The following is a 27,071-nucleotide window of genomic DNA, read 5'->3' on the forward strand; positions in this document are numbered from 1 at the left end:
TCTTTTTTTTAAATGATTTTCTGAGTATTGTTGCCTGTTATAATAAATTTATTTAGGCAGGTTTGACCTTGTAACATGTGAACATAAATACCCAGGCTATTTTTTGGTTGTCTTAGTATGCATTATTGTACTTTACACATCCTACTGCCAAGTTAGCTTTGTTAACAGAGGCACTATTTAGGTGAATTATAGACAGAAAAATCTTTCTACTTCCATCCCTTATTGTCTCAATCCATAAATAATTCTTACTGATAATCTTCAGGTCCCCATGATACAGAAATTCTTTCTAAACTCCTAGGTGAGATGGATGTTAGCATCTTCCTTACCTTTGCCTATGCAAAATTTGTGAATGTGTCCTGGCAAAGTGGCAGCAGTATGTTGTGTTCTTCAGAAAGCAGCAGTGGACAGGGGGAGAATCATCACAAAACTCATGGGATTTTCTCGCACCTTTTCCATTGCTTCCTGTATTACACTGAATTGATATGACTTGTCTGTACCAGCTTTTTTCCTTTTTTTTATGTATCTTTCAGTCCAGTAAGTGTTTTTCTTCATTTGTACAGTGTTTTTCTATATTTGTATAGTTTCATCTTTCATTCTTCCTTTCTTATTTTTCAGCCTCACTGAAAGGCCTTTTGTTGTCTCTTTCTTCTCCCTGATACCCTCTTTCTTTCGTGGTTAACAGCTCATCATTCAACATTAAATGATGTCTGGATTTGTCTGTGTCATTAGACCGGTAATTCTGGGCAGTTCTCCATTGTGTTCAGTTCAATAAAAATTTTAATTCATACTCCATTATCATCAGATGTTGGCTTTGATAGGAAAAGGAAGAGCTTGAAAAGCAATACATATATTTGGTGCCCTAAGAAAAGTTGTAATTCATCCAGGGCCTTCCTTTTCCTTAAGGTAACCAGTGCTGGGTGTGCAAGTAGGTACCATAGTGTATTTCTCAAGTGGGATGGAAAACTCTTCAGCTCTTCTCAGAACGTGCTTCTTTAGTGCAGAGCATTTTATTCTGTATGATGCTTTGGATTTTTTAATTTTTATTTTTTTGGAGTTGAAGGAGTGTATACCTTGCACTCATGCACGCACACATACCCTCTCTAGTGGTTATTGTTACATTCTTCCTCTTTTATTTAGGAGTGAGAGGCTTGCTTTAAACATTGGCAGATGATCTCTTCTCTACACTGTCAAGAAACTCTTAATTCTTTGTTTTCTTCTTTTAAGGTCTTCTACAGTTTATATTTCCTTTTTGTTCTTCGGTTTCTCTTTACCTCCTTTTCCCCCTAATTTTATTCTTAGCAGCACTTTAGTATCCATATGTCACTAATCCTTCTGCCCCCCATCTTTCTATGTCAGCTTCAATCAAATCTCACTTCTCCTGATGATTTTAGAGCTCTGATTTCTGAGATTAATTTGCCAAGATTTTCTGTGTTATTAAGGATAGTTTTTTTGTTGCTCGCTAGTTCTGCATGCTTCGTTTTCCAGTGGAGAGGATATTTTTGAGTTTGGAGTACCATAATGAGTTCTCCATTGAGTTTGTGTGTGTGTGTGGGTGGGTGGGTGGTTTTTTGTTTGTGGTGTTGGTGGTGTTTGATTTTGGCCTCCTTATATCTGTGAGCTATTCCAGAAAGAAGAAAAATGTCTTTTCAGAGCAGCAGCTCCTGTGGATTGAAGCTGGAGCTTCAATCGGCTCTCTCCTCTTATGACCTTGTGAAGGCTGCTTGACTGACAAGATATTTTTAGCTTCCATTTTTCCCATTGTCACTGTACTATTTTCTTCAGGATCCATGCCAAGCTAATAATTCTAGAGTTCCTGAATCTCCCCTTTTACATTTTTTTAAATACTAATGCTGAGAGTCCTTTGATCTTTAGAATTTCTTAGGATTATTTAAAAAACAGCATTTGTGTTTCAGAGAGCGCCTTAGTTATTTCCTTGAAGCTTCTTGTGTGTAAATTTTCTGATCCTATCCTTTGAAAAGCGCTTAATTTTATCAGATACTGCTGTACTTTTTTGCAGACATAAATTTTCTCTTCCTTACATATCATTTGATCGAGATGGATTCATGTTCTTCTTCCAGCTACAGAAGAAGCTTGATTTTTTTCTTCTTATTTGTTTCATGACTTACCTGTGGCATTGCAAGTGAAGGTTCTTTTGTTGTTGTTTTGTACTTTCCTTGCTGCTTAGCTGCCTTTACCTTCTGTTTCGTTGCAGAGCAGCTATGGAGCTGTTCCTTTCCTCTTTTATCCAGGAGATTGTCCCTGAGTACTGCGCAGTCAGTTCTGCCTAGTTGTGGTCCTCTGGTTGTGTTCTCCTTTTGTTCTGCTATCCTAAAATAAAAAGCAGGAACTGTCTAGGAGTATTAGTGACTGACCAAGATGGTATTTTGAGAGATCTAAAGCACCTGCTTTTTATGTCTGGGAGCCAGGGATTTTTTGTATATTTTACTACCATACTTGAGAACAAGGTTTAAATTTAGGATTTATATCCTGCTGCTACCCAAGGCTGGACCCCTTCTCTTCCAGGTTCACAGTGGTCCTATAACAGTAATCCTTTGTGTTACAGCGTGGTTAAATATTACTGAGCTTTACCATGGCAGCAGATGTTAAACCAAAGTTGGTTGAACCTCAGATTTTGCCCCCATTTCTAATTCTTGTGGTTATAGGCAGTTACACTTGGAGTACAGTTATTAATAATGCTTGTGAACCATAAACATTTTTTTGCCTTGTCACCGTCTAATAACTTAGCTGCTTAGTAAGGACTGGTTTAAATTAAATGGGGATGTGCCACAAAAATGTATTTGAATCAACTCAGCGTTGTTCAAGCATAGTAAAAGCAATTTTGTTTTGTAAATTTAACTGGCAAGTTTAAGAAGTTTAAGACGCCTCCTGGTTTTGATTTCCTTGTGAATGTTGGGGGCAGAAGAATTGTCAGGTAGCCTGGAGGAAAATGTAGCATCGGAGGATTTCTCATGGATAAAGAAAAGAAGATTGCTCAATATTTTGAAGATTACCTGTTGTATACAACCAAAACCAGGACTTGGCTATAGTCTTCAGGTTTCAAGCCTAATGGCTCAATTTTGGAGGTAATTTGGCGTTCAGTCCTCATTCATTTCTAATAATCTCTGCCAGATTGTTCTAAAGCGTCGGGGGTTATGTAATATATGCTGTTAGGGTTGGTTGAATAATACAGGTATGTTCTGAATAGAAATAGTGTCAGCGTTATGAGTTTCTTGAAAACAAGTGCTTTGAATTTGCAGCACTGAATAACACATAGATAATATTTATTACTTATGTATCAAGTATATTGCTTGGCTTATTAATGATGGAAACACTTGTTTGCATTTTCTTGTTAGGTACTTTGAGTTCCTTCTGCTTTCTTTTATGCAACTGGGAGCATATCCCATTGATAAAATATGTTACTGGGTTTGAAATGCCTGAACATAGACAGATAGGACCTGGATACTTGAGTAGGTTACACAGTCAAGAAGAGGGACGGTTCCTAGAGTATTGATGCCTCTCTCCTCACCTTCACTCAGCACTTCTCCTTCAGGGCTGGGCAAGCTCGTGGAGCTGGCGTGCTGCTCTCATTCGCGTACGTAGGTCTTCCCACTTGCACCGAGAACAAAGCTTACGTTATTTTTCATTGTCCTTTTGAATACAGGAAGAAAATGTGTACCTTCCTACCTAACAAAAGGGATGAGCAGTATTGCCGGGCAGGAAGGAGTGAGGGCTGTGCACAGGCCACGAGGTGCACAGGGCACAGCCCGATGTCTGCGAGGCCTCTGTTAATCAGGATGGCTGCAGAGCTGGCTGCTCGGACCTGCCCGTCTCAGTGCTTAGAGCCAGGGGCTAGATATTCTGGGTAAACTCTGTAGCGGTGGTGTGAGCTTATATGAGTACATGGAGTCATAATATTGGCCACTGAAGATCCTTAGAAATCTCATGGCGATTGTTTTTCGTGGTACTAAAACTGTGGGTATTCATCGTGCTCTTCAGGCTAATTCCTCCTTTAGGTTTGCTTGAGTTGGTCGTTGGGTTGTACCCTAAGCTGGATGCAATATAGCTGAGTGCTTTACTACAGCAAATGGTATTTCATGTTTTGGGATTGTTTTATATCAAAGATGCTATTTCTGGATCTATAATTTCATCATCTTAAAAGCAGAAGGATTAGCATTTGCTTCATTACAGAGTTTGGGTATGTTAATAGAAGTTTATAAACTTGACAATGTTTCTTAAGTGCTCGTGTTTCTTCAGTTGTGGGTGTGGATTTGGTCTCCTAATTATAGTACTCTTCTAGGAGGGGCAGAAGAAGTGAATCACTGTTTTAGGGCTTTATGTTTTTTTGTCCCACCGTCTAAGGAGGAGTGAAATTCCTCTGTATTCTGAGCATTGCATGAGGTCACTCTACTGAAGTTCTTGTGAAGAAGGGTTTATACCGTGGGTTTGGTATTGCTAATTTGATTTGGTGACAGCCATGCATTTATTCCCTAAATTGACATTACCATTCTGAAATTAATCTATTAAATGAGCATGCTGTTAAGTTTCAGCTAATTTCTATGCTGAAGGTGGTTTTTAAAATAAAATGATCTGCTGACCATTGTTTGTGAGTAAACCACATAGAAAAAGTAAATTGCCTGTCACTGATGCACGTACACACTACCTACACTTGCAGAAGTATGTTTTAAAGAATGATAACTCTAAATAAAAAATCCAAGTGTAAGCATACATACAGGATCCTTTGTCTTCATCCTTTTATTCCTTCTTGTTTTTCACTTTTGTTCTCTTCTCCTTGATAAAATTCTTAATGCTCTGTTATGAACAGCTTTGAATGTCTTGAAAAAAATGTTACCCTCCTGACCAGATTTTTTGCAAGAAACTTGCTCTCTTCTGCATTTACTGAAATATATAACCTCTCAGCTTTAGTTTTGAGAATGTAGATGGAGCAAATACGGCTTTAAATTTCTCAGATTTTCATCCTGTCCAACAGATGACTAAAATATTTTCTGTTTGGAAAAGAGTAGTAAGTGAAGACATTGAGTGGGAAGGAGAAGATCTTGAAACACTGATACAATGCAGGCTTTGTATTTTTGTATGGCATCATTACAGTAGGTAAGCATTACAGTATGTGAGCGCTATACTTCAGTTTTTAGTATGATTTTTAAAAGATTATAATTCAGTGACCCATGAGCTGCTATTAAAATACACAGATATACTTTTTCCACCAGTGCCTTCTTTGTGTCTGAGTACACCCACGAGGTGTAAGTCAAACAACAGATAAGCTCGTGCAATTAAGTTTGTTAAATAGAAGGTGATTTTTTTTTAAGTAGAAAATTTGTCATGTTCTCTGAAAGCTGGTATGATCAATGCTGTTATATTCATGTACCAACCTTAATGTAAATACCTGCACGATGTTATTTATGCAGGTTTCTATAATCCCTTTGTGATGCTGTTTTCAAACATGCAGATGTTGCAGCTACGTTGGAATTATTTTCGAACAGCTCCTGATTTCCAGTAAAGGAACGGAGAACAGAACTTTGTTCACGTATAAATCCATCAGGCACTCATACTTAAGAAATCTGTGCAATTCTGGTTGTGTTGTGTTGTGTTGGTTGGTTGGTTTGTTTGTTTTGTTTGTTTGTTTGCTTGCCCTCTCTAAAGGGTACGCAGAGTGACAACAAGGACAATCAAATATCCGGACAGGTTTCCTACAAGAAACAATTAAACATATCTATTTATCTTTCGAGCTAAAGAAGAGTTGACTAAGAGGAAGCTGTGATGATAGTTTACTTGTTTAGGAGGCAAATGGTCGATGTCTGTTCCAATACAAGAACTGGGAGGTGTCAGATGAAGCTTACTAGCCTGTTGGTTCGCAATACGACAGCAGGAAATAATTCGTGTGTCTTGTGGGCAGTTGGTGGAACTTCTTGCCATCGGTTGGTCTGAGTGTTAAGAGGGGTCAGGTAATGACTGGACAGAGGCCACACACACCAAAAAAAGGCATATGGAACTAAAAAGTGCAGAGATCTCACTGCTGTCTCAGCCACAAACTGTGCGAAGCTGGACAAATATTTGGGAAAGTGTCATTGTGGCTTGCTTCATTCCTAAATTCCTCCCCACTCATCTCTCTTGCTTGCTGCTGGATGCAAGGCTAAAAAGATCTTTTGGGCTCAATGAGGTGCAGCTGATTTTGTTGTTCTGGAATTTCAGTTACGGTTTCAGTTCGTGGGTTTTGTGTTCTGGGGAGACTTTTTTAAGATGGTAAAACTTCATTTTTCATTAACTCAGTATCTCACCAACTTTTCTTCTACGTTATAGTTCAAGCCTTTAAGTTAGGTGAACTTAATGCTCGTCTTTAAAGTTTCAGATTGAGAAATCTGGGTTCAGTTTTATTCAACTACAAATATGTTGAGGAATGATTAAACGGTAGAAGTACGCAAAATCCTTTTTTAAAAGGGATATTGCTAACCTATGGCAAAGAACCCTAAGCAAGGAAAACTTTAGCTTTCTTGAACAAGAGCTTTGCTTTTTGAAACAAGCTTTTGCATGCATTTATTTTGTGATGACGTTTGTTTTGGTGGAGTAACTAAAGGAATTGCTTGTTTAAATACAATGCTTGGAATATAAGATTTCTTATTGATGAGTAGGATCGACAGTCCCCATGCTAGGAGGAACGGAACACTTGCAAGAAGTCTGGCCTGGAAGTGCGCTAAAAGGAGAAATGTGAAAAGCCAAGTAAGAGTGAATACTGGGTCGTGTGGGAGACAGCAAGTTAGGGATTTTTGCACTTTACCAGTAATAGTTCTAAACAGCCTTTGGTTCTTTTCTTTTTGGCCCTAAATACAAGCACAGGTCTTGGATTTGTGAATATATTGAGTTAACACTGTCTTCTTTTCATGTCTTTAAATTCATAGAATATCCTGAGTTGGAAGGGACCCACAAGGATCAAGTCCAGCTTCTGGCTCCATGCAGGACCACCCCAAAATCAGACCCTATGTCTGAGAGCGTTGTCCAAACACTTCTTGAACTCTGTCAGGCTCAGTGCTGTGACCACTGCCCTGGGGAACCTGTCCCAGTGCCCAAGCATGACTAAGGTTTTAAGGTTAAACGTACAGAATTTAGGAGTTACTGGAATGAATTTGCTTTTAGCTGAGGCCGATGTCTAAGTGTGTGAGGGTGTAGTCACTAATCGTTTAATCTCTTATTGTTTCTACCAGATAGCGTCGCAGTTTAATATGCGGAAGGTAATGAGCTGCTCAGTATATCTCTTTCCTTTTCTTCATCGAACATGGGAGTTAGGGCTTGCTTTGGTGCACACCACGTCGAGCCAGCACGGTTGCAGAACGTGGGCTTCTTTTTCTCCTCCCGATGCCCATCACGCGGCCGCTCCGTTCAGGCTGGGCTGGGAGAAATGGAGCGCTGCTGCTCCCTGACAGCTGGGAAACTGGGACAAAGAGACTTGCCCGAAGCAACAGGGTGGGTTTGTGGTACTGTCATGAGTAAACCTGAAGATTTCCTAAATACTGTAAGGTTGTCACCTTATTTAATTTTCTTTTCTATGCTGCCTTTTCAAAAGGGTCCTGTATCGCTTTGTAATCTGATCCTGGCTGATGCCCACATCTCTGAGTCATCGTGCATTTTAGGGGAAACCGCTGCCCCTGGGATTGTCTCACAGCCCAGGTTTTGGTGGGTTGTGCATTTGTATTTTAGTTTGGGTCTGATTCAGACTGCTAGTTGCTGACTAAATCGATGAATTGACTCAGGAATACAGGTCAAAGCGTTGGTTCAGTTTTCTGCCAGAGCATTCAGACTGCAATGCCAACAGCTTTCTGCTTCCCTGGGAAGTGATCTACCGAGCTTGCTTGTAGCTGGGTTCCTCTATTTATTGAGGTCCTTTCATAAAATCACATTTGGTCTGGTGTGTAATTTTTGTGAAGATCTCTCTTCTCCTGACTAAAATTTGAATGAGCCTAATTGCCCTGCGACTTTCTTGTTTTAGTGGTAACTCTGTAAAGAATTCAAACGAACACAGCAGCCAGTCGTTCTTGTTTATTTTAAAAAATCTTCTAAGAGGTATAAAATTCCAGCCATACAAATTCTGCTAATCAGTAATGCTGCTTTTGCTTTCCAAAACAAGCAGCAATTCCTGCTTTGGTCTGCCAGGGTTTTGTGATACCTTGTAATCTCTAGTTGGTTAGGGGTGTCTTTCTTTCTTTCTTTCTTTCTTTCTTTCTTTCTTTCTTTCTTTCTTTCTTTCTTTCTTTCTTTCTTTCTTTCTTTCTTTCTTTTTTGCATTTTAGCAGGTGCATGTAGTACTTGTTCAGGATAAAAAAAAATAGTGCAGAATGAAAAGAAGCAAGGGTGAGGCTTTTATTTAAAAAAAAAAAAAAAAAGCTGAGGAGGAAGTTCACTGCTGAAAGGGTTATTGTAATCAAGTTTATCATGGGAGCTTGCTGTTGTGTAACAGAAACTCTAGCTTGTCCATACCTGTCTTAAAGCATTACTTAATGAAGAAAGAAAACAAACCTACCAAAATATTTATGAAATTCAATAAAATTTGTTCCCAAACTCCTTCATTTCAATACATTATGACAGATCAGCTCCTCGTTGGATTGCTTTCTCCATTTATAGAAAGACTACATTTTTTAGAGAAGTGGTATTTGTCGTTCAGAGGTAACTTGAGCATGAAGTGGGTAACGCTCAAGCACGTGCCTCTGTTGGTTTAATAATATTGAAACTCATTTATTCAAAAACCACTTTAGCCGGGAAACGTCTAATGAATATGATGTATTCCTCTGAAAGTAGCGTATTAAAAAGCCTCCCGTACATACAAATATATATATTTCTTCCAGAAAAGGAGTGCATTTGTCCTGAATGCTCAGTTAGCTTTTTCTTTTGCATGTGGGTTGCTGGCTCATCCACATGCCATCTTGTATTCCTTGATAAAAACTGTTTTAATGCAGTGCAGCAAAATACCCTCCTAGCACACCTAGATTTTTTTTTTCTCGCAAAGATGCATAAACATTGTTTAAAGAGTCATTGTCTAAAATGAATCTTCTCCATACAAAGATCCTTCTCACTTCCTCTGCATCAATGTTCATGAGTAATTTGGGATCTTAAGATGCAGTAGCTGTTTCAGATGAGATCTTGAAGGACAGTTATCAAAGGAGAGCAACAGAGAGAGTGCCAGTGTTACTTCTTGTATCATTTTCAAGTGTTATCTTGGTTTCCTTTTTTTTTTCTCTGCCCATGTGTTGCCAAGTAGATAACTTGGGCAACATGTTTGTCTGTCTCAACAATGCAGAGGTTGATTCCATTATCCTGTCTTAGCCTTACAGTTATCCTCTCTGCTCCATGGCAGCCTCGTGAAGCAGCAATTTCTGTTGACCAAGCGACAAGCGTGTGCTTGGTCTTTTCTAGTGGAAGAACTCTTAGGAGCTACCTGTTTCTCAGCAGGTATTTGAGTGAGGTTGTAGCAGTTTCACCTGCCTTTGTTCGTCCTTGTCACTTGGTTCCCTTTAATAATTCCAGGCACACCCTTTGCTGTTACATCAGCATCTGTATATGATTCATGGATATCAGTGTTTGAAGAAATGTGTCTGCTCCTTTAGTCCACATAAAAACGGGGGTACCGAGGCAGATTCGGCGCTCATCGACCCTGCTTACCTGTTTCTGGTGGTGGCTGGGAAGGGATGGAAGAGCAGCGTGCAGTGGTTCTCCCCATCATGCTTTCACATGTGCTAGCACCTCATGAGGCTGGATGTTTTTTTCTGCCCAGCAGTGGTATCAGTGCTCACAATGCCCATCCTTTACATCCTTGTGTATACCCTATACTCTGGAAAACAATTCATGCAAACTTCATGTTAAGACTGCACAGAATCTAACTGCAGCAGAGCTGACTGCCGTAGTTTTGACTGCTAACCTAGCTGGGAAAAAATGTGTATTAGTGAGAGGGTTGCTTATTTGGGAAGGTTTTTATTGATAATGATGCACAGTGTTTAATTGTCCTTAATTTTTGTGTGTGAGAGTTATTGCAGTAGTTTCCTGATGTTGGAGGTAGGATGGTGGTCGCTGAGAGGCAGATAGAGGTTAGGCAAGGGGAGGGGGGAAGAGATTTTAAAAATAGACATTGGTAGCATTTGTTTATTAATGCACGTTTGCATGGGAGGGAACCAGACTGATAGAGTTGTGGGAGAGCACCACATTGTTGAGGGCAATACCCAAGTCATGGGAGAAGAAATTATTCAGTAATCAAGGAGTTTGGGCTTTCCAGTCACATTGTGGTTCTAGTACATAACGATTGGGTCATGAGGTCATTTTATTCACTATTAAGTACTAACTTGGGTGTACATTTCACAGCTGATACAGTTGTCTTTACAGTCGATTCTGTTGTGTAACCTGCGTGCACTACAGCTGGCTTCAACCCACGTCAGGCTGGTAGGATAGGCTTGTGCTGCAGACTAGCAGATAGAGCTGAGTCTGCTGAGTAGCGGAAGGAAGTACAGCGAGCCAGGCTCTGCAGGGCTGACGTGGTACCTAATCTTACCTTAGTTTTAGAGTTCCTGGCAGTGTGTTTTAATGCAGGCTCCATTCAAAGATGTTTATGTGCCTTAGGGTACCCACTCGGTTTACTACTTCTACAATAAATATCTCCCGGTTTATGGACATGCTTTGCTTTAGGCAGGAATTGAACCAACTTCTGGATTGTGTTGCAAAAAAACCCTTCTCCAACACTCAAAATTTGATCAATAATGAAAAAGTGAAGTAGATTTCAGTATTGAAAGGTCATTAGAAGAAGCTCCTAGAAAAGATGTCCACTGCTGAACAGCTGAAGGTAGACTCTCAGAGAACAGGTAGGCATGGGACGAAAGGAGTCTGGGTTTGGAAATTCACAGGTAAAGGGATGATGAGAAAGGGAACTGTGCTGGGGAAAAAGTACCGGAGGAGAGTATGTAGGGGGGAAAAAAAAAGATAAAAGGGAGGATTTAAAGAACTCTACAATTAATTCTTTTCAGAAGGGATACAACATAATGACAATAAACTAAACAGAACTGTGAGTATGTAAGTACTGCTGGTTTCTCCTCCCGTAGGAGAAAACGGTCTATATGGTGAGCTAAGGAGAGAGTCAGTCAGACCACACTTAAAACAAAAAGCTCTGGAGCCTGCAAATGAAGCTAGAAAGCCAGCCAGTTGTACACTGTTTTCTGCTGGCTGATCAGCAACATTCTGATACTGTCCAAACAAGTAGGAGAGGCTGCAATCTTGGCTCACCCCAAACAATTACTCGTTGCTCTGATCTGATTATCATGGTAATAGTTTGGCTCGTACACTTCTGAAAACCAGGTGGCTCTTTTCTAGCACAGGTGAAAAATTTCATGTAATTTGGAAAGATAAAGGCAACTGATTTAAATAGTCTAATGAGTGTATATCGTAATGAAAATCTTACTCTAGACACTTCTTTACCGACTGAGCAGTGTGTATTTTCTCTCCTATACAAAGTTGAGGGGAGAGAAAAAAAAAAGAAAAGTATTCTCAAGTAGTACTAATTTTTTTGTACCACTTTCTGTAGACGACCTGATGTTAACTTATTTGTCGTGTGTGAGAACAAGATACAAAGATTTTAAAGACAAAGCTGTTAAGGAAAGTTCTCAGTAACCTCTGTACCCGATCTAGACAGGTTATGGGCTCTGTCAGCATTGTTGATCAGTCCTGAAGAAATTCCAGCTTGCGAAACACCTGAAAGGGCTATCAGGTGGCATAACTTTAAAAGGGTTTTCTGTCAGTCTTCCTGAAATTATTAAGTGCCCTCAAGGGTTTGTAACTGGGTTTTATATACCGAGTGTTTCCCAGGTTCTCAAAACAAAGTGAGAGCTCAGTAACTCCACATGCTGATGGACAGGGGAGTTGTCCTAATATTTAGCACAGAAGCACAACTGAAAACGTATAATGCAAAATTGTTTAATTTGCGATTGGATAAGCGAAAGTTGTACTTGGAGGACGTGTGGCATATGATCTAAGGCTGTCCCCTCCTGTCCAAGGACTCCTCCCTTGGGGTTTAATCATGAGGCAGAGTGTTTTCACTTGAAGGAGGCCCCAGCTCTGGAACTTGCTTTCCTACTGGATTTGTTGGTTGATTTTTGGCGCAACTTGTTTTATCATGTTTGTTTTTCCTGGGAGAGATGCATAGCTAGGTAGAAAGTGAGTATCTCTTAGATAAATTTTATCAGCATTTATCAATTTGGAGGTCTTCAAAAGCCACCTGGACGTGGTCCTGGGCAACCTGCTGTAGGTTGGACCAGGTGACCTCCAGAGGTGCCTTCCAACCTCAGCCATGCTGTGATTCTGTGACTTTTGAGGCTGCTTGACTGCAGTATTTTGCTTTTTCTTAGTATTGTACTAACACTTACTGTGCCTGTTGCATGGAATTTGGGCGTTCTGTTTGCTTTAACCCTCCCAGTAAGCAAGATTTTGCAGCATAAGAGATTTACTGCATGAACTCAGAGCTCTTTCAGAATGAAACAGTGTGTGTGTATGGTGCCAGGTGAGAATCTTCAGGGCTAGAAATGCTCTACAGTCTCCCCAGTCCTCTACCTTCAAGTCTTCCAGCCCTTTGTTTGCTGCGATGTATCTTGCTGAGATGTGATCTCCTCTTTGATTCAGCTTACACTTGCAGTTTACAGGTCAGGAGACGGCTGCGTGCTCCTGAAGTGGAGCGTTCAATCCATCCTGCGTTGTCATGACTCAGCGCTGCGTTGTAGAAACACGATTACTACAATCAATGCTTTTGAGCTTAGGGGGTTAAGCCCTGGAAAGTAGCAATTGATTTGGTTGGTCTTTACGGCGGATGAGTGTGTCCTTCCTAGATCTGCATGTCCCACTTGTGTTTACATCTCTTTATGAACACACATCAGCTAAGTTAGTCTGTTAACACCCTTTTAAATGAGCCAAATGATAGTACTCAGCGTTCATTTTTAATTTTTTACACCACTTGTGTTTGTTCTTAAAAAAAAAAAAAAAAAAGAGGTTATCGTGAAGCAAAGAGCATTTTCTCTCTACTTTGAAAAATAACTTGGTTTACTTCTCTAAACTGCAAACAAAAGCCTGGACTGGATTCTAAAACCTTTGAAACAAAAGTCAGTGTTGGGTGTGAGGATGAAGGGATGATTCACGAGTGCCCAGGACGGGAAAGCTGTCTCCTTAGCCTGATACAGTGAGAAAAGCTCATGTATACAGTGATGGAGGTGCCTACCTTGGACCCTCAAATTAAGAGTTACGTTCCTTAAAGTACCTCTTTGTAAAATTAGACTGCTCAGATAACTTCACTGGTGATAGTTTAATGTTTGAGAAAGGGAGTGCTTCAAATGACTGAATTCGTGGTGTCTTCATTTTCATCTGTGCTATATTATTAAGAAGCTACTAATTCAGCTGCTTTTCATCAAAGGGAAAATGCATTTCCTTTATATCTAATTAGGAATATTGCTCTCACGCTGCTTTTATTTGAATTATCTGGGACTTCTAATTTTTCTCCCGATACACTCAAGAGAAGTTACGTATGATTCAGGTTTTGTTCCAGGATTGTTTTGGTATTCAATGTAGAACTGCTTTTTAAGAGGAATGGAAAGTAATGTGAACCTGGTCTTCTGCAGGAGCCTGGTAATGCATGTTTTTCTTGTTTCGCAAGATTGTCACATAGAAGTCTAAGCCACTTTTTAACACTGTTTAGAAAATATAATGAACATGATACAACTTCCTAACTGTTACCCAAGTTGCATGTGTAATAGTGACAGTAGAATTATTCGTTTGCTTAAGCGAGTATTAATGCAATTAAGGAAGTCTTAACTGCAGTCTGGGGGGAGATCATTTAAGAAAATTAATAGAAACGTTTGGCAATCATTCAAAAACTATAAAATTTGAGCAATTGCCACATAGCTTATGTTAAAATAGGTGAAACCAAGTGATTGGATGAAAAGGCATTATCTCAGTCTTACTGTTGTCGTAAACACAATCGCTTTGTTCTCAACCTGGTCTATAAAACCCAGAAGTCTGAATTCAGTATTGTTCAGGAAAGTTTTGAATCTGTGTACAAAGTGTAAACTCCTGCAGCATTCCTACTAAAGGAAAGTACCTTAAGCAGAAGTTAACTTGATAGATACGATACATGATAAAGTGCTCTGCTGAGTTAGAACTGCCAAGACCAAGCAGAAAATGCATCCCTTATACATGTAAAAGGGTAAAGTAGCCTGAACAACTGGAAGCTATCACTTTAACAGGTACATTCAAATAACCATTTAAAATTTAAAGAATTAAGACACGCAATACTGTGTTTAGTAGAAGAGTTAAAGTGTTAAGAAATGAGGGTCAAATCTTTCAGTCCATACTTGTGCAAACTCCACCAGGTCCTGCTGAGCTGACTATGAACAAGCTTACCAAAATCTGGCTGTAAGTTATATTCTCCTCTAACAGGAAAATCTCAGTAGAAATTGGGGGAGCTTCCTTCATGTAGTCAATAGTTTGGAAAATGATAAATAACTAAATGCGTAAGTATGGAAGGTGATGGAGCAAATAAACCTGGAAACCATTTCCAAACGTAGAAGTCCAAGACGGTGACTAGGAGCAATCAGCATGGATTTACAAAGGGGAAATGGTCTGACCAACCTGATGACCTTTGATGACAGGTACAAGGCTTGGTGGATGCTCTTTATCTTAAGCAAGGCTTTTGACTCAGTCCTCCACAACATCCTCATTGACAAACTGATGAAGTTAAGGGGACCCCAAGGTGGATTGAAAACTCACTGAAAGGTTGGGCACGAAGAGTTCTGGTCAGTGGCATGAAGTCCAGCTGGAGGCCAGGCACTGATGGTGTACTCCAGGCCTTGATACCGAGGCCAGTACTGTTTAAAACCTTCGTTAATGACCTAGATGATGGGTCAGATGGGACACAGTGCACCTGCCGCAAGTTTGCAGACAATGTAAAGCTGGGAGGAGTGGTTCATACACCAGGTGGGTGTGCTGCCATTCGGAGGGACCTCAACAGGCTGGAGAAATGGGCCAACAGGAACCTCCTGAAGCCCAACAAAGGGAAACGTCAAGTCTTGCACCTAGGGAGGATTAACCCCAGGCACAAATACATCCAGCTGGCTGGAAAGCAGCTTTTCAGAGAAGGCCCTGGGGGTCCTGGTGAACAAGATGCTGTGAAAATGAACGTGAGCCAGTGATGTACGCTTCTGGCAAAGATAACTGACAGCATTCTGCAGAGCATTGGCAGCAGGTCAAGGGATTTTATCCTTCCACGCTCCTCAGCACTGGTGAGATATCTGAGTGCTGGGTCCGGTTCCGGGCTCTCCAATAAAAAGGAGACATGGATGTACTGGAGTAAGTCCCAAGAAGGACCTTGAAGATGATGGAATGAAGCATCTGCTGATGGGAGGCTGAGGGAACTGGGACTGTGCAGCCTGGAAAAGAACCAGATCCTTAGTGTGGTGTCTAGGGACAGGATAAGAGGCAATGGGCACAAATGAAAGACAGGAAAAGCCATTTATGCGTAAGAAAAAACATATATAGCAAAGATGGTGAACCACTGGAACAGCAGGTGTCCCACAGAGCGTTGTGGAGCTTCGTCTTTGGAGATGCTCAAAATCCAAAAGGTACATGGTCTTGGGCAGCCTGCTGTAGCTGACCTGAGCAGGGCACTTGGACTGGATGATCCCAAGGAGTCCCTCCCACCCTCAACCATTCTGTGATTGTCATCTCTTTCCTCTTTAGCAATGTCACTATAAATTGCACCCCTTTTTTTTTTTTTAATGCAATTTCAATCTTGGAGCATCTGAAAACATATTGATCACTTCACAGAAAAGGTAGTGTGTTGGTCGCAGGTCTGAAGAGCAATCTTTTATTGGCTTTTTGTATGTTTTATGGGCTTTAAAACCAGCCCGTGTTTCTCTGTGCAATGCTGCAGTCTGGCTCCATTCTCGCATGTGTGTTTAGTCATACAGAGTGTTAAAAGAAGGCAGTGTTTCTGTATTAAATAAATAATTTAAAATCAGGAATTTAAAATCAACAATAGATATGGTAAAAGAGAAAATGCATAACCCGCTCTATCCCTCTCTTTCAGTCATGGCCTGTGTATGAAGAGGTGTACAGCAAAATGATTGAACTTGCAGCCTTTTTAGACCTGCCTCGTTTTCCAGATATAACAGAGAGCTGCTTTCTCCATCCAGACACGTTGTGCATGAAGTACTTGATGGAAGTTAATTTACCTGGTAAATATTTTCCCAAACCCAAACTGATAAAATTTTTCTTTGGTTTATTAAACCCCAGCAAAAAAACAAAAAACAAAAACCTTGAATCACTACTTTAAAAGCTCCTCCTCTTTTTCTTCTAATTTATACATGTTTAAGCTTGAACTGAAAGATCATTTCTGTAGAAGACACCTTCATCAAACATTTAAAGTAGGTATTGAAGGCCCAGATATGCAGGGGCGCTCCGGTGCTGACTCTCAGCCTGTTGAGTGGACACTTCATTTTAGACCTTTCAGTATCCGTGTGAGCTGAGAGGCACTACTGGAAGTCACGTGGCTTATTCACTTCAGATAAAAGATGCATGAAGTCAGGACCTGATTGCTTAGCACTGAAAGGAATTGTCATATGTAAAGTTGAATATATATTCTATAACGTTGCATAATAACATTAATGTTAGTATTAACAAGGGATGCTGGGTGACAGATCAACCTGTCTTGTTTATTTCTGATTTAGTTTTGAAATAATTTATTGCATAAATATGAAATTTTTGCTTATTCTAAAGTTCAGTCTTGAATATGGAACTACCAAAGAAAAACTGATGAGTCCTAGTGTATGACCTGTGTCTGCTGGGTTACCGTACTTCTGTCAAATACTGCTGGCTCTGGAGATGACTTCTGTGGGGAAATAGTCTATAAATTATTTTTTTCCCCTCAAAACATTCCAGAAATTAATAGTTCTTTTTGTTTGTTTGTTAGTTTTTTTTAATCTTATATTGCAGTTAATTACATTGAATAAAACTACTTTATGTTTCCATATACTGACAGCCAATGAAAAAAAGACAACAAAAAGATTTATGGCTGAAATGCCAGAGTAAAAATTCTGCTTTTGTTCTTTTACACCTGTGTTGCACTGGAGCCTATAGAGGCTCACTTATTTTTCACATTATGAAGTGTCAGTTGAGTCAAAGAAAAGCTAGAAATTAGGCATCTTCAGGTTTATTACAGAGAAATGTAAAGCTAAATACCCTTTGAAAGTTACTCTAAGAGCAGAATATATTGTCTTTCACCCTTTCCTTGCAACTGAACTTTTTATCATGTAGAAGTATCTATTTATGTATTTATTTATTTATTGTTTTTATATTTATATTTTATTTATATTTTTGTTTATTGAAAAAAGACTACTGTTGCTTCCTAAACTCTTAAAGTGAATTGGCAGTGCCTCTTAGGACATTGAATAATAATGAAAATGTGGTTTAAAGTATCTGAAAGACAAGAAAGTATATTGGCAGTATTTGTAAGAAAATTTGTTTGGAAAATGCTTTTACACTTTTCAGATTTTATTTAATTTTTACTGTTATGTCCGAGAGGATTAAAAATTCGTTTATGTTGAACTCTGTAAGGAGCAAGAGAATAGAGTAGAGCTGGATTAAGGTTGTACTTAGTCATACATTGCTAACCTTTGTGGAATCTGACGGTGATGTAACCGACACCCGTATTTCTTGCTGAGCAGGAAGGGTGAGAAATTTGGGGGATTTGTATCTGTGAAAAATAAGCATGAAGTAATAAGAGGCTGGCTGGATATCCTACTGCTGCTTTTGGAGCTGCAGTTGTGTAGGTTTGACATAAGCCACACTAGCGGGTGCAATTAGCCTTTATGGCGTAATGCCAGTTTTAACCTAAACTGCCCGTTTTAGCTTCAGCTGGGAGCGTTCCCCAGCCTGCTGCTGAGCCCAGCTAGCCCCTGCTTCTCTTAGCACTGCCACAGTCTGGCCCCAGCCCTACATTTCTTTTCGGTTGATAGACAGGAAAAATGTTTCTGACAAGTTTTTGGCTTTCGGGGTTTTTTGAAACGAGAGTTCAACTGTATTTATATTCTGCATGTGGATCCAAGAGTGCTTTCCTGGAACCATGTTCAGGATGATATAACAACATCTTTTGAATAACATTAAAAAAAAAAAAAAGTTTGTTTTTTTTTGTCATTTTTTCCTTATATTTACAATGAAGATTACCCACTGTATATAAAAATATCCAAAAATGCTTTTCAGCCTGAAAAATGGCCAGTTGGTCCAAAAAATATAAGCATCATTTTCTTCTAATGACCAATATATTTGCACTGTAAAAGTCTTTTAGCTTGTCTCAACGTACTTGTATTTTTATCTTTATTTATATTAATTAGATGAATTGCATAATTGGACTTGTCGAGTGGTGAAAAAGATTGGTTTCGGAGAAGTGGATTTCCTGACTCTCACACCTGGAAATAAATCAACAAGAAAAGTGAAATACGATGTCCTTGCTGCAGCAATAATTGTAGTAGTTCTGAAATTATTGTTTCTATTAGATGATCACTATGAATGGTAAGTATACAAGCAAATCTCTAACGAAGACCAAACTTTAAAATGGTGCAAATGACTATCTTGGATTGCACTTTCTTTAGTAATATTTGATTTATAGTATTTTAATTTTGATTAAGTTCAGTAGCATAAAACATGAGCTCAAAGGCATTTTAGCAATGAATGTTTCTTATTTTTACAAATCAACAGTTTGAAACCTGGAATGAAAATTAGGGTGTAATTTTTGTCAGTTGTATTTGAAATTCACATGAAAAGTTCACTATTTGCGGCTATAAAATGGTCTTTTTTCCCCCAGGTTACTTTCAGACTTTGCTGCAGAAAGAAATAAAAATAACAAAGAAGGTATGTAAATATTCCAGTAGAAGCAGTCGTGATTTTGTAAATGAAATAACTTTGTAATCAGGCTTAGAAAGACTTAATCCTATTGATCATTGAAGTGTCTTTTTGCCTTTTATTCTTTTCAGAAAGTTCTTTATTTAAAGAAAACACAGTCTTGTTCACGTAAAATTGTCTTGGCTTCCTCACGTAATTTTTACTGTCCCGGATAAGGAATTTTGTACGCGTTTTAGTGGATACCTTTCTTCTTTTCCATGTTTGCCTCTCGTTTTAGAATGTTCTGCATGTTAGGCGAAGGTGAATGGTTATACCGTAAAGAGGGAATGCACTTTGATCATAAATAGCAGATACTTATTAGGGGCATCAAACCACATTTATGATACAATCCAAACTTGTTTAGTCTTGTTAAATAAAATGTCTTAGTGTGTAACATATTTGAGATGTAATCTGTTTTCTTCCAAATAATCCTGAGAGAGTGTGGAAAAGCTAGGAGCAATTAAGATAGAAAAGATAATGGTGTGAACATGGTTCTTTGAGGGCAGAAAGACCAAATCAGAGATTAGAAATCCTCAGGAAGATTCTCCATGGCCTTATCCAGATCACAGTTGAAGATAAGATCAAAGATGTGTTACGGTGATTTATGTTTTAAGCCTTCCATCCGGTTTTGGGTTCGTTTTTACCCTTCTGTTACTTTCTAAAAAAATTAAGTCAATAACAGAAATCAGTGTGAGCCAGGCATGAACACAATTACTGCTGTATGTAGAGAAGTTATTACTCTCAACTAAAACCTGTAATCCTCATTTTTAAGTGGATATGCAAACTTATTTGGGATCTTAGTTTTTCAATTTCATTTCCATTGAAAACTTGGAGTACGTAATAGTGACAGGAGTAGAAGTTGCACAACTGCTTACGAGCCCAGGCTCAAAGCCATTAATGTCTTAATAGGGTTTCTACCTTATTAACCAGTCTCGTTGCCTTTGGGAATTAACAGCTCATTCTTTGCCTACTTTTTTTTTTTTCCTTTGAAATCTGCTGGTACAAAACGATCCATATACTGTGTTGTGTTGTCCCTGTACTTCAGACGTTGGAGTGACAGTGAGCAGCCGACGTGAGAGTTTTCTGTTCAGGCACCGATCAGTGCCAGAGCTCAAAACTGCCTCTGGCACTTTCCCAAAGTTAGCGTACTGAAATGAATAATGGCTAATACTGACTTGTAAAGATTCGGTGTATGTGAACTTCATTTTCTATTTAACTATCCTCTCTCTAGTCTTTTTTTTTTTTTTCCCAGCTCCTGTATTTTTTAAAGACAGACTGGGAGCTGTGCAGTAGATAGTTGTAGCTACCTAGCGTGTATTTGTGTGTCTATGTTCTGTGAACTGCACACATACACACTATTGTTTATGTTCAAAAAAAAAGTGATTAAGACACGTGTATATATGTATGTGCGTATCGCAGAGCTGTATGTTTTCCAGTTGACTCAGCTGTGTGAACGTAGGACTAGCACTACCAGCCAGGTACACGGTTACTGTAGCCTGGCGTCATGTCTCTGGCAGTGAGTTTGCTTGTGACAGATGCTTAATAATTTGTATTAAGGTAAATGTAAATACTTTTTTTCTTCCCCTGGACTGCCCTCTCAGCACTGTCTGCATTGAGGATTTCATAAAAGAAATTGTATCCACACCTTTGAATTTTAAGAAGTACTGAAGGATCTTTCTTCCTTCATTTGTCTGTTGCTTTTGGAGTCCATCTATAGTTCTAGCTTTAAAGACATCTTGTGGCAGGATAACTCAAATACCAAAAAACACAGATAATACAAAACATACAGAAGTTTGATCATAAGAACAGTATAGTCACCCTCAAAACAGTTCAAACAGCTAGCTGGCAGAGCTAAGCATGATGCAAGCATCAGTGCAGTGCAGCTGGGGTAATGGGGAAATGCAAAGCTTGGTTAATTCACAATGCAGATAATACACCCACGAGTAATAAGAGATGGTTATATTTTAATTGTGCTCTACACTGTAGTTCTGTTTGCAGTGCTTATTGTTACTGTACCCTGTTGATCTACTTCAGTCCTATGCCTCTTCGGAGCATCAATGATAAATGTGCTGCTGGACTGCCTTATGCCTTAGTATTTTTGCATGTGCTGGTAAATATGTGTTCATATATCAGTGAGTGAGAATCCTGTGCTTAAAAATATGGGACGGTGATATAAAGTGTATAAAATTGGCTAGCTTATCCTTCCTGCCTTGCAGTGTCTCATGAGCAATAGGATAGACAGTGGGGACTTGATGACACTGTTTCAAATCTTATATCTGAGCTTCGGAAATTATTTATTTAAACCTAGGCTTGACCTACAGTTTCATTAATTCCTTGAAACCAACATTCAAACAGACAAAGGCCAGTCTGTGTTGTGGAGATCTAGTTTGTTGGTAGAGAGGAGGTAGCATTTAGGCTTAGCCTTCAGAAAGGAGGGAAAAGGTTTGAATTGTGCTAAATGTATGAAAACTATTTGAGCAAAGGCACTTCTTCACACTTGTTATGCTGTTCATTTCCTGAATTTCTGCTTCTCATTTCTCTTTCTTACAGAGACGTTGGCTTAAGTACGTTTTCTATAAGCACATAGAGTTTAGGATAGGTTTGCATACAGATGGAAGATACAGGGCATAACTGCATGGAGACCACATTCTGCGTGTCACGTGTTTCTTTTACTTCTTCACAACCTAAAATGTGAATGTTTTATTCAGGTGGTCCATATTTTGAGTTCAAAAAGTGGTACAAAGTTATAAAATGTTCCTTGGATGCGGAGCAAAAAAAACTGGATGAAGAAAGAGCCAAGTAAGAGGTTTTTAAGTACTTAATACTACTAGTAATATTTTTAAGGTAGACAGTTTTAAGTGAAATCCCCACCTCTCCAGAAGTTGAAAAGGTTTGGAATTTGCTCCCTATTTCCATCCAGCCAGCTTGGGTGAATAAAGCAATTAAATCCCTATCTTAATTTTCTATTTACACTCATCAAGTTTATCCAACATATTAATTAAATGCACACTTTTTGTGACAAGTAGCTTATACAACTGAACAATTAGCTGATTACAGTAAATCTTACATGCATCTGGTTATCTACTAAAAAGAAAGGCTTTTTGTATGTGTTGGAGGGACTAGATTTAGTGGTGCTAACCATTAGATTATTTTGTTTTTATTTTAATAGCTCTAGCAGTATTTTAAGAAATTGCCATTCTTTTACATGTTTGCTCAAGCCTTTTTTTTCCTAACAACTTCTGTTTCTCTTACTGTAGGTATCTGTGGAGATGTGAAAAGCCATTGTTTTATTCGGTCAAGAAGAAATCCAAAGTTCTTAGGAGAAGACGTGAGTAAATTCTGCCTCTTTCCATCAGCACAGAAATGTGCTCCAAGTTTTCCCATCACAGAAAATCTGCAACCCTGACTGTGATAACATTTACATCTTAAAATACTTTCCCTTCTTTCTTTCATCTCCAGGTAAAATTAACGTAGTGCTATTTTACAACTCATGGCTGGAATTCTTCAATCAGACGTTTTCCTCCTGCTTAATTGAAACTCCTTTTGCCAGTCTTCCCTTTGCCAGTCTTCCTAATGACCTATTTAATGTAATCTCAGAATGAGTACTGTGTCCTCATCACACTGATTTGTCAGCTGCCTTTGTATAACTGTGCTCTTCATCAATTTTTGTTGCTCTCCCATGGCTTTTCTAGCCCTTCTCTTTACTTCTTCATATTCTTCCCCCAGTATGTCCTTTGGTCGACCCTGCCTGTCCATCTTCTCTCTCTGTTATTTTTGCAGTCTTCTACAAAAATACGAGGAGCCTTTTTTGTCTGAACATGACTTTACTTGAATGGCTAGCTGTATATGGTCAGAACGAAGGTCCATCCATTTTATCTTAGTAGATGTAGAAGTACCTCTAAGAATTTATTGTGACTTACTTTTCTATTAAAAACAGACAAACAAAAGAAAAGCAACAAAAATCACAGTCATCGGTTAGGAGAACCAGAATTTTATTCAATTACATAAAACATGAAGTTCCTCATTCTACATTTAATAGTAGTAAGCAGCAGGTATTTGGAGAGAGACGTTAAGTGTGCCAAGTGATGTTTTTCCCTTTATATGCTCTTCCAGTCTCATGAAGTGACTGGTTCAGGGGCTTGTAAGCACGTTGTATAGCCCTATTTGGTTTGAATAGCTTGTGTTGGACTTCCTGTGCAAGAATGCATTTGGTTTTTATTCATGTTTTCACGCTTCACAATTCTGTAGGGGTTATCCTGCAGTTGAGTCACCTTCTGTGGAAAAACATGTTTAGCTTTATTCCAAGTTGATAGTTTCCTCAGATGCCCTGTACTTCCCGTGTTTGTAAGAAAAAGTGAAAAAAATATTCATTGTTTATTATTTCTGTGCCACTCTGGATTCCCCATCTGGTTCTGTTTCTCTTTGAGCTACATAGATTACTGAGCTTTACCACTGACTACTGCAGGCAGACTCTCCCATAGTGCTATTTTGACTGGGCAAGATTCATCGTAAAACAATGTTAAATAGCAGAGATGATGAATACCTAAATACCTATGCAGAGAGTGCTCTAGAACTGTCCTTCTGCTGGTGTTAAACATTTTGTACTTTTGGCTGGTTATTTCTGGACAGATTGCATGTTTCTTGTTCTGAAAGTTTCCTTTACCTGTAGCAGTTTTTTACCCTTCTGGCATTTAGCATATACTTGTATGTCAGGTATAGGTTTCAAAAATGTTCATTTCTTTTCTTTTTTTCTTTTCTTTTTTTCTTTTTTTTTTTCTTTTTTTTTTGGGGGGGGTTCAGGGGGGTTGGTAGTGGATGGTGGTGGTGGTTGATTTTAGGAAAGCTTTTCTTTTGTCTTGCAAGATAAGCCTCCCATTCCTTGAATCACTTTAGGATATCTTTCCTGCCTTTTTCCAATTTACGAATGAGTTTACTCAGATACAGATCATAAAAAGAACCTGGAGTTCCAACAACAGTGTTTTTTAGCTGGCTTGTTATCCTAGGGAAACAAAGGGTTGTTTGGTCATGTTGTGTGTGCTGATCTATCATCAAAACATCTTTTCCTCTGTCCATCAGCCTCAGTAAAGTATGAAAGTTTGTCATTCTCACGTGCATTTGACGGTGTTTAGAAATTTCAAAGTTGTTCCTGTGGGCTTCTGAAAGGGTAGGTAGGGAGAAGAGAGAGACCCCATAAAATGCTCTCACTAAGAGGAAGAAACATTTTGATGTGATTTTTTTTTTTCTTACACCATATATTAGATTTTTTTCTGAGTATTTCACAAGTAGTGGAGAAAGGTGGTGTGTCTTTTTTATTATTATTTATTTTATTTCCAGTTGAAATCTACACTATGAAAAGTGTAACCTTAAATCCATATGTGTATGAAGCCAGGTTTCCTTAATTCTGGTACACAAGAAGCTATTCAATAAATCTTATCCAGTCCAAGTGATAGCATATGACCAGGTAAATACAGTGAAAGGCATCCTGGCATATGTGTTTTGTAAGAGTAATAGTATCAGCAGTATCAAATGGATTTTACTGGCTTTACCTGGGGAATGCTTTTGGAAGACCCTCATACTATTATCATTAGGTATGAAGAACACGACATTTCGAATCGTCTTTCAAAACCTTTTTCTAAAGCATATGGCAGAGTTGAATTTTAAATGCAATGGAGGAAAGAACAATAGAGCCCTAAGCTTTCTCAGTATTCCTTGTAGAGGTTTAAAATAAAATTAAAAAAAAAAAAGGTACAAATACCCCTATTTTATTCCTTTTTAAATCGCCTCTAAAGGGTACTCCAACACTTAATACTTTTGCTTTTTTTTTTCCCTTGTTTGTTTCTATTTGTACAGAGATGGTTGTGAACTTGCAAAATCAGTTTGGCAAGCTGTCTGGTTCAGTGCGACCTGCTGAAAGGCCAAATCCTTCAAGTTTTCAGTTAAGTTGGTCTGAAGAAAACACAGATGGAACTTGTTTTCATGGGCATAGCCTGAAGGGAATTTTGCAAGAAAAAAACGGTTTACTTACAACCATCAACCCTGACTATTGGCTGTGCACAACTAGACTATGTCCTGAAAAGTAAGTATTCAAATTTTCCTTAAATACCTTTTGGAAAAATCTCCTGACAGGAAAGTACCATGTGTGTATATACATATATCTATATTTTTTTCTTTCCAAATGACGAATATGGGGTGTGTATACAACTATGTCTTCACATATATTTAAAATCATTTGTAGAAAGGGGTGTGTGCGGAAGGGTTAGTCTTGGATTGAGAGTAGACATTGTAATATGAAGAGTGATCAAAGCGAGCTTTTGAGAAGAGAGGAGATGAGACAAAATCAACAAGTAGAGTCACATGGCAAGAGTAGCAGCTAGATAGAAATATTCACCACGCTTCCGTCTTTGTAGTATTTTAGAAACTATTGCACCACCGCTCTTAAGAGAATGGGAAAGCTTCCATTCCTCTCTCCTCTGAGCCCCAAAAAGCATGGAAAATAGTGTTTCTAAATCACTCTCTTGCCTTTTTTTTTTTCTTTGGTGGTCTTAATAAAAACTTCATGTTAAAATTAGCACTCAGAGTTCAAATAAATAGCTAGTTAATGCCTTCAAAATATACCTAAAAATAAAATGACTGGGAATGAAGAGGACTCGATCACTACTTCCTCTAAGCTGTTTTTGCAAGCAGATTGGAAAAGTAAAGTAAGAAATCTGGGAAAAGGAAACGTCTTGTGCTTATTATTAAAAATGTTTAATGTCCGTCTTTACTAGAGAACTGTCCCCAAATCCTGACTTCACAAATTAAAGGGAATTTATTTATTTATTTGTTCAACTAAGGGTATATCAGAACAATGATGCTATTTGTTAGTATAGTCATTTACTTTAATTCTCCTTGCTCTTTAGGTCCTTTATAGCCCAGTTTAGCCGGCCTTGTGCAAGGTTATATGAATATTTCACTGTCTGCCTGGTTTGTGTCACACTTCTCACTCGTCCTTTAATACCTTCCACTTGTGTAAAATTCTGCAAAAACTTGGGGGGGGACGACTCTACTTGGTGGGTACAGGCAGAGAGCCAGGGCAGGCCAGTGACAGAGAGCAAAGGACCTGCCAAGAGAATGCAGGAGTTCATAGCATTACTCCAAGGAGCAGGAAATATCTAAAATAATGCTTCTCCTGAGCTCCCTTGGTGTTGTAGATAAGGCTTCTGGTTTGTGTGCCAGGTTTTGGTTCTGCCATTGGTCATACCATGAAATCCTAATCCAGAAGACCACTGTATGGTGGATATCACTGGGGAAGAAGAAAAAAGAACTTTGCAGATGGATTCTCCTGAATTTCTCATGTGTGCAATGTGGGGTTTTGTGTGTTTTTGGTTTTTTTTTTGGAAAGGAGGTTGGGTACATTAATGTGAAATGAGTTTTCATTTGTGTGTTGTTGAATGTGTGTTGAACATCTTAAATCTTTATCTGATATACACTTCTAAATGTCATGCTAAAGAGAGCAATAGGCCCTACAAAATCTTAGCGATACATTTCTGATTTTTAAAACATTAAATATTCCCCTTGAAAATAACTGGCTTTTACCTGTATGCCGTCTTTTCTTTTAGCGGATTTATTTGCTTATCTTTATTTTCCTTTTCACATTGCCTTTCACATATCCACCGTGACAGAAATGGGTTGGAATAATGTAAACACAGTGTTATATTACAAGAGCTTTGGTTGTATGGATTCATTCTTTTGTATGAATAAGAAGCTTTTTTTGGGGGCCTTTTTTTTTTTAAGGGAGGAGAGGTAATAATCCTTTTTACCACAAATTTGCGTAAATCTTATATACACACGGAATGAGTGGATATTTCGGTGTATGTTTGCGTGAATAATCTTTTCATGCAAAGTCTGTTTTTAAGCCTGCATTTTCATATGTAATGTATTAAAATGTTAATGGCAAACTGTCATAGCTTTCATAAAGCAAGATTTGAATTTAAATTCTTACCGGTTAAATTTCCCATTATATCATTTGCAATGCAAGTAGTTAATTATACACCTGACACTTAGTTAACTTTGGAAAATAACATCTACTCCCTCAGATATGGGGTTTTATCCTATGCAAGTGTGTGTATGTATAA

The 27,071-nt window shown here is 38.6% G+C and overlaps 1 protein-coding gene across 3 annotated transcripts in view; it reads left to right on the forward strand.

Annotated features, from left to right (window-relative positions):
* The window catches only part of TAF1B (TATA-box binding protein associated factor, RNA polymerase I subunit B), a 55,548-nt gene that overhangs the window by 20,542 nt on the left and 7,935 nt on the right, over positions 1–27,071 (forward strand). For all 3 annotated transcript variants that reach the window (XM_080585480.1, XM_080585479.1, XM_080585481.1), the window contains exons 9-14: positions 16,109–16,256; positions 18,411–18,588; positions 18,881–18,927; positions 21,666–21,756; positions 22,215–22,285; positions 24,808–25,033. In XM_080585480.1, coding sequence (XP_080441606.1) covers positions 16,109–16,256; positions 18,411–18,588; positions 18,881–18,927; positions 21,666–21,756; positions 22,215–22,285; positions 24,808–25,033 — 761 coding nt within the window. The remainder of the gene's footprint in view (positions 1–16,108; positions 16,257–18,410; positions 18,589–18,880; positions 18,928–21,665; positions 21,757–22,214; positions 22,286–24,807; positions 25,034–27,071) is intronic.

The sequence above is a fragment of the Anser brachyrhynchus genome (assembly GCF_964034855.1).
Source record: "Anser brachyrhynchus genome assembly, chromosome: 3".
Lineage (NCBI taxonomy): Eukaryota > Metazoa > Chordata > Aves > Anseriformes > Anatidae > Anser > Anser brachyrhynchus.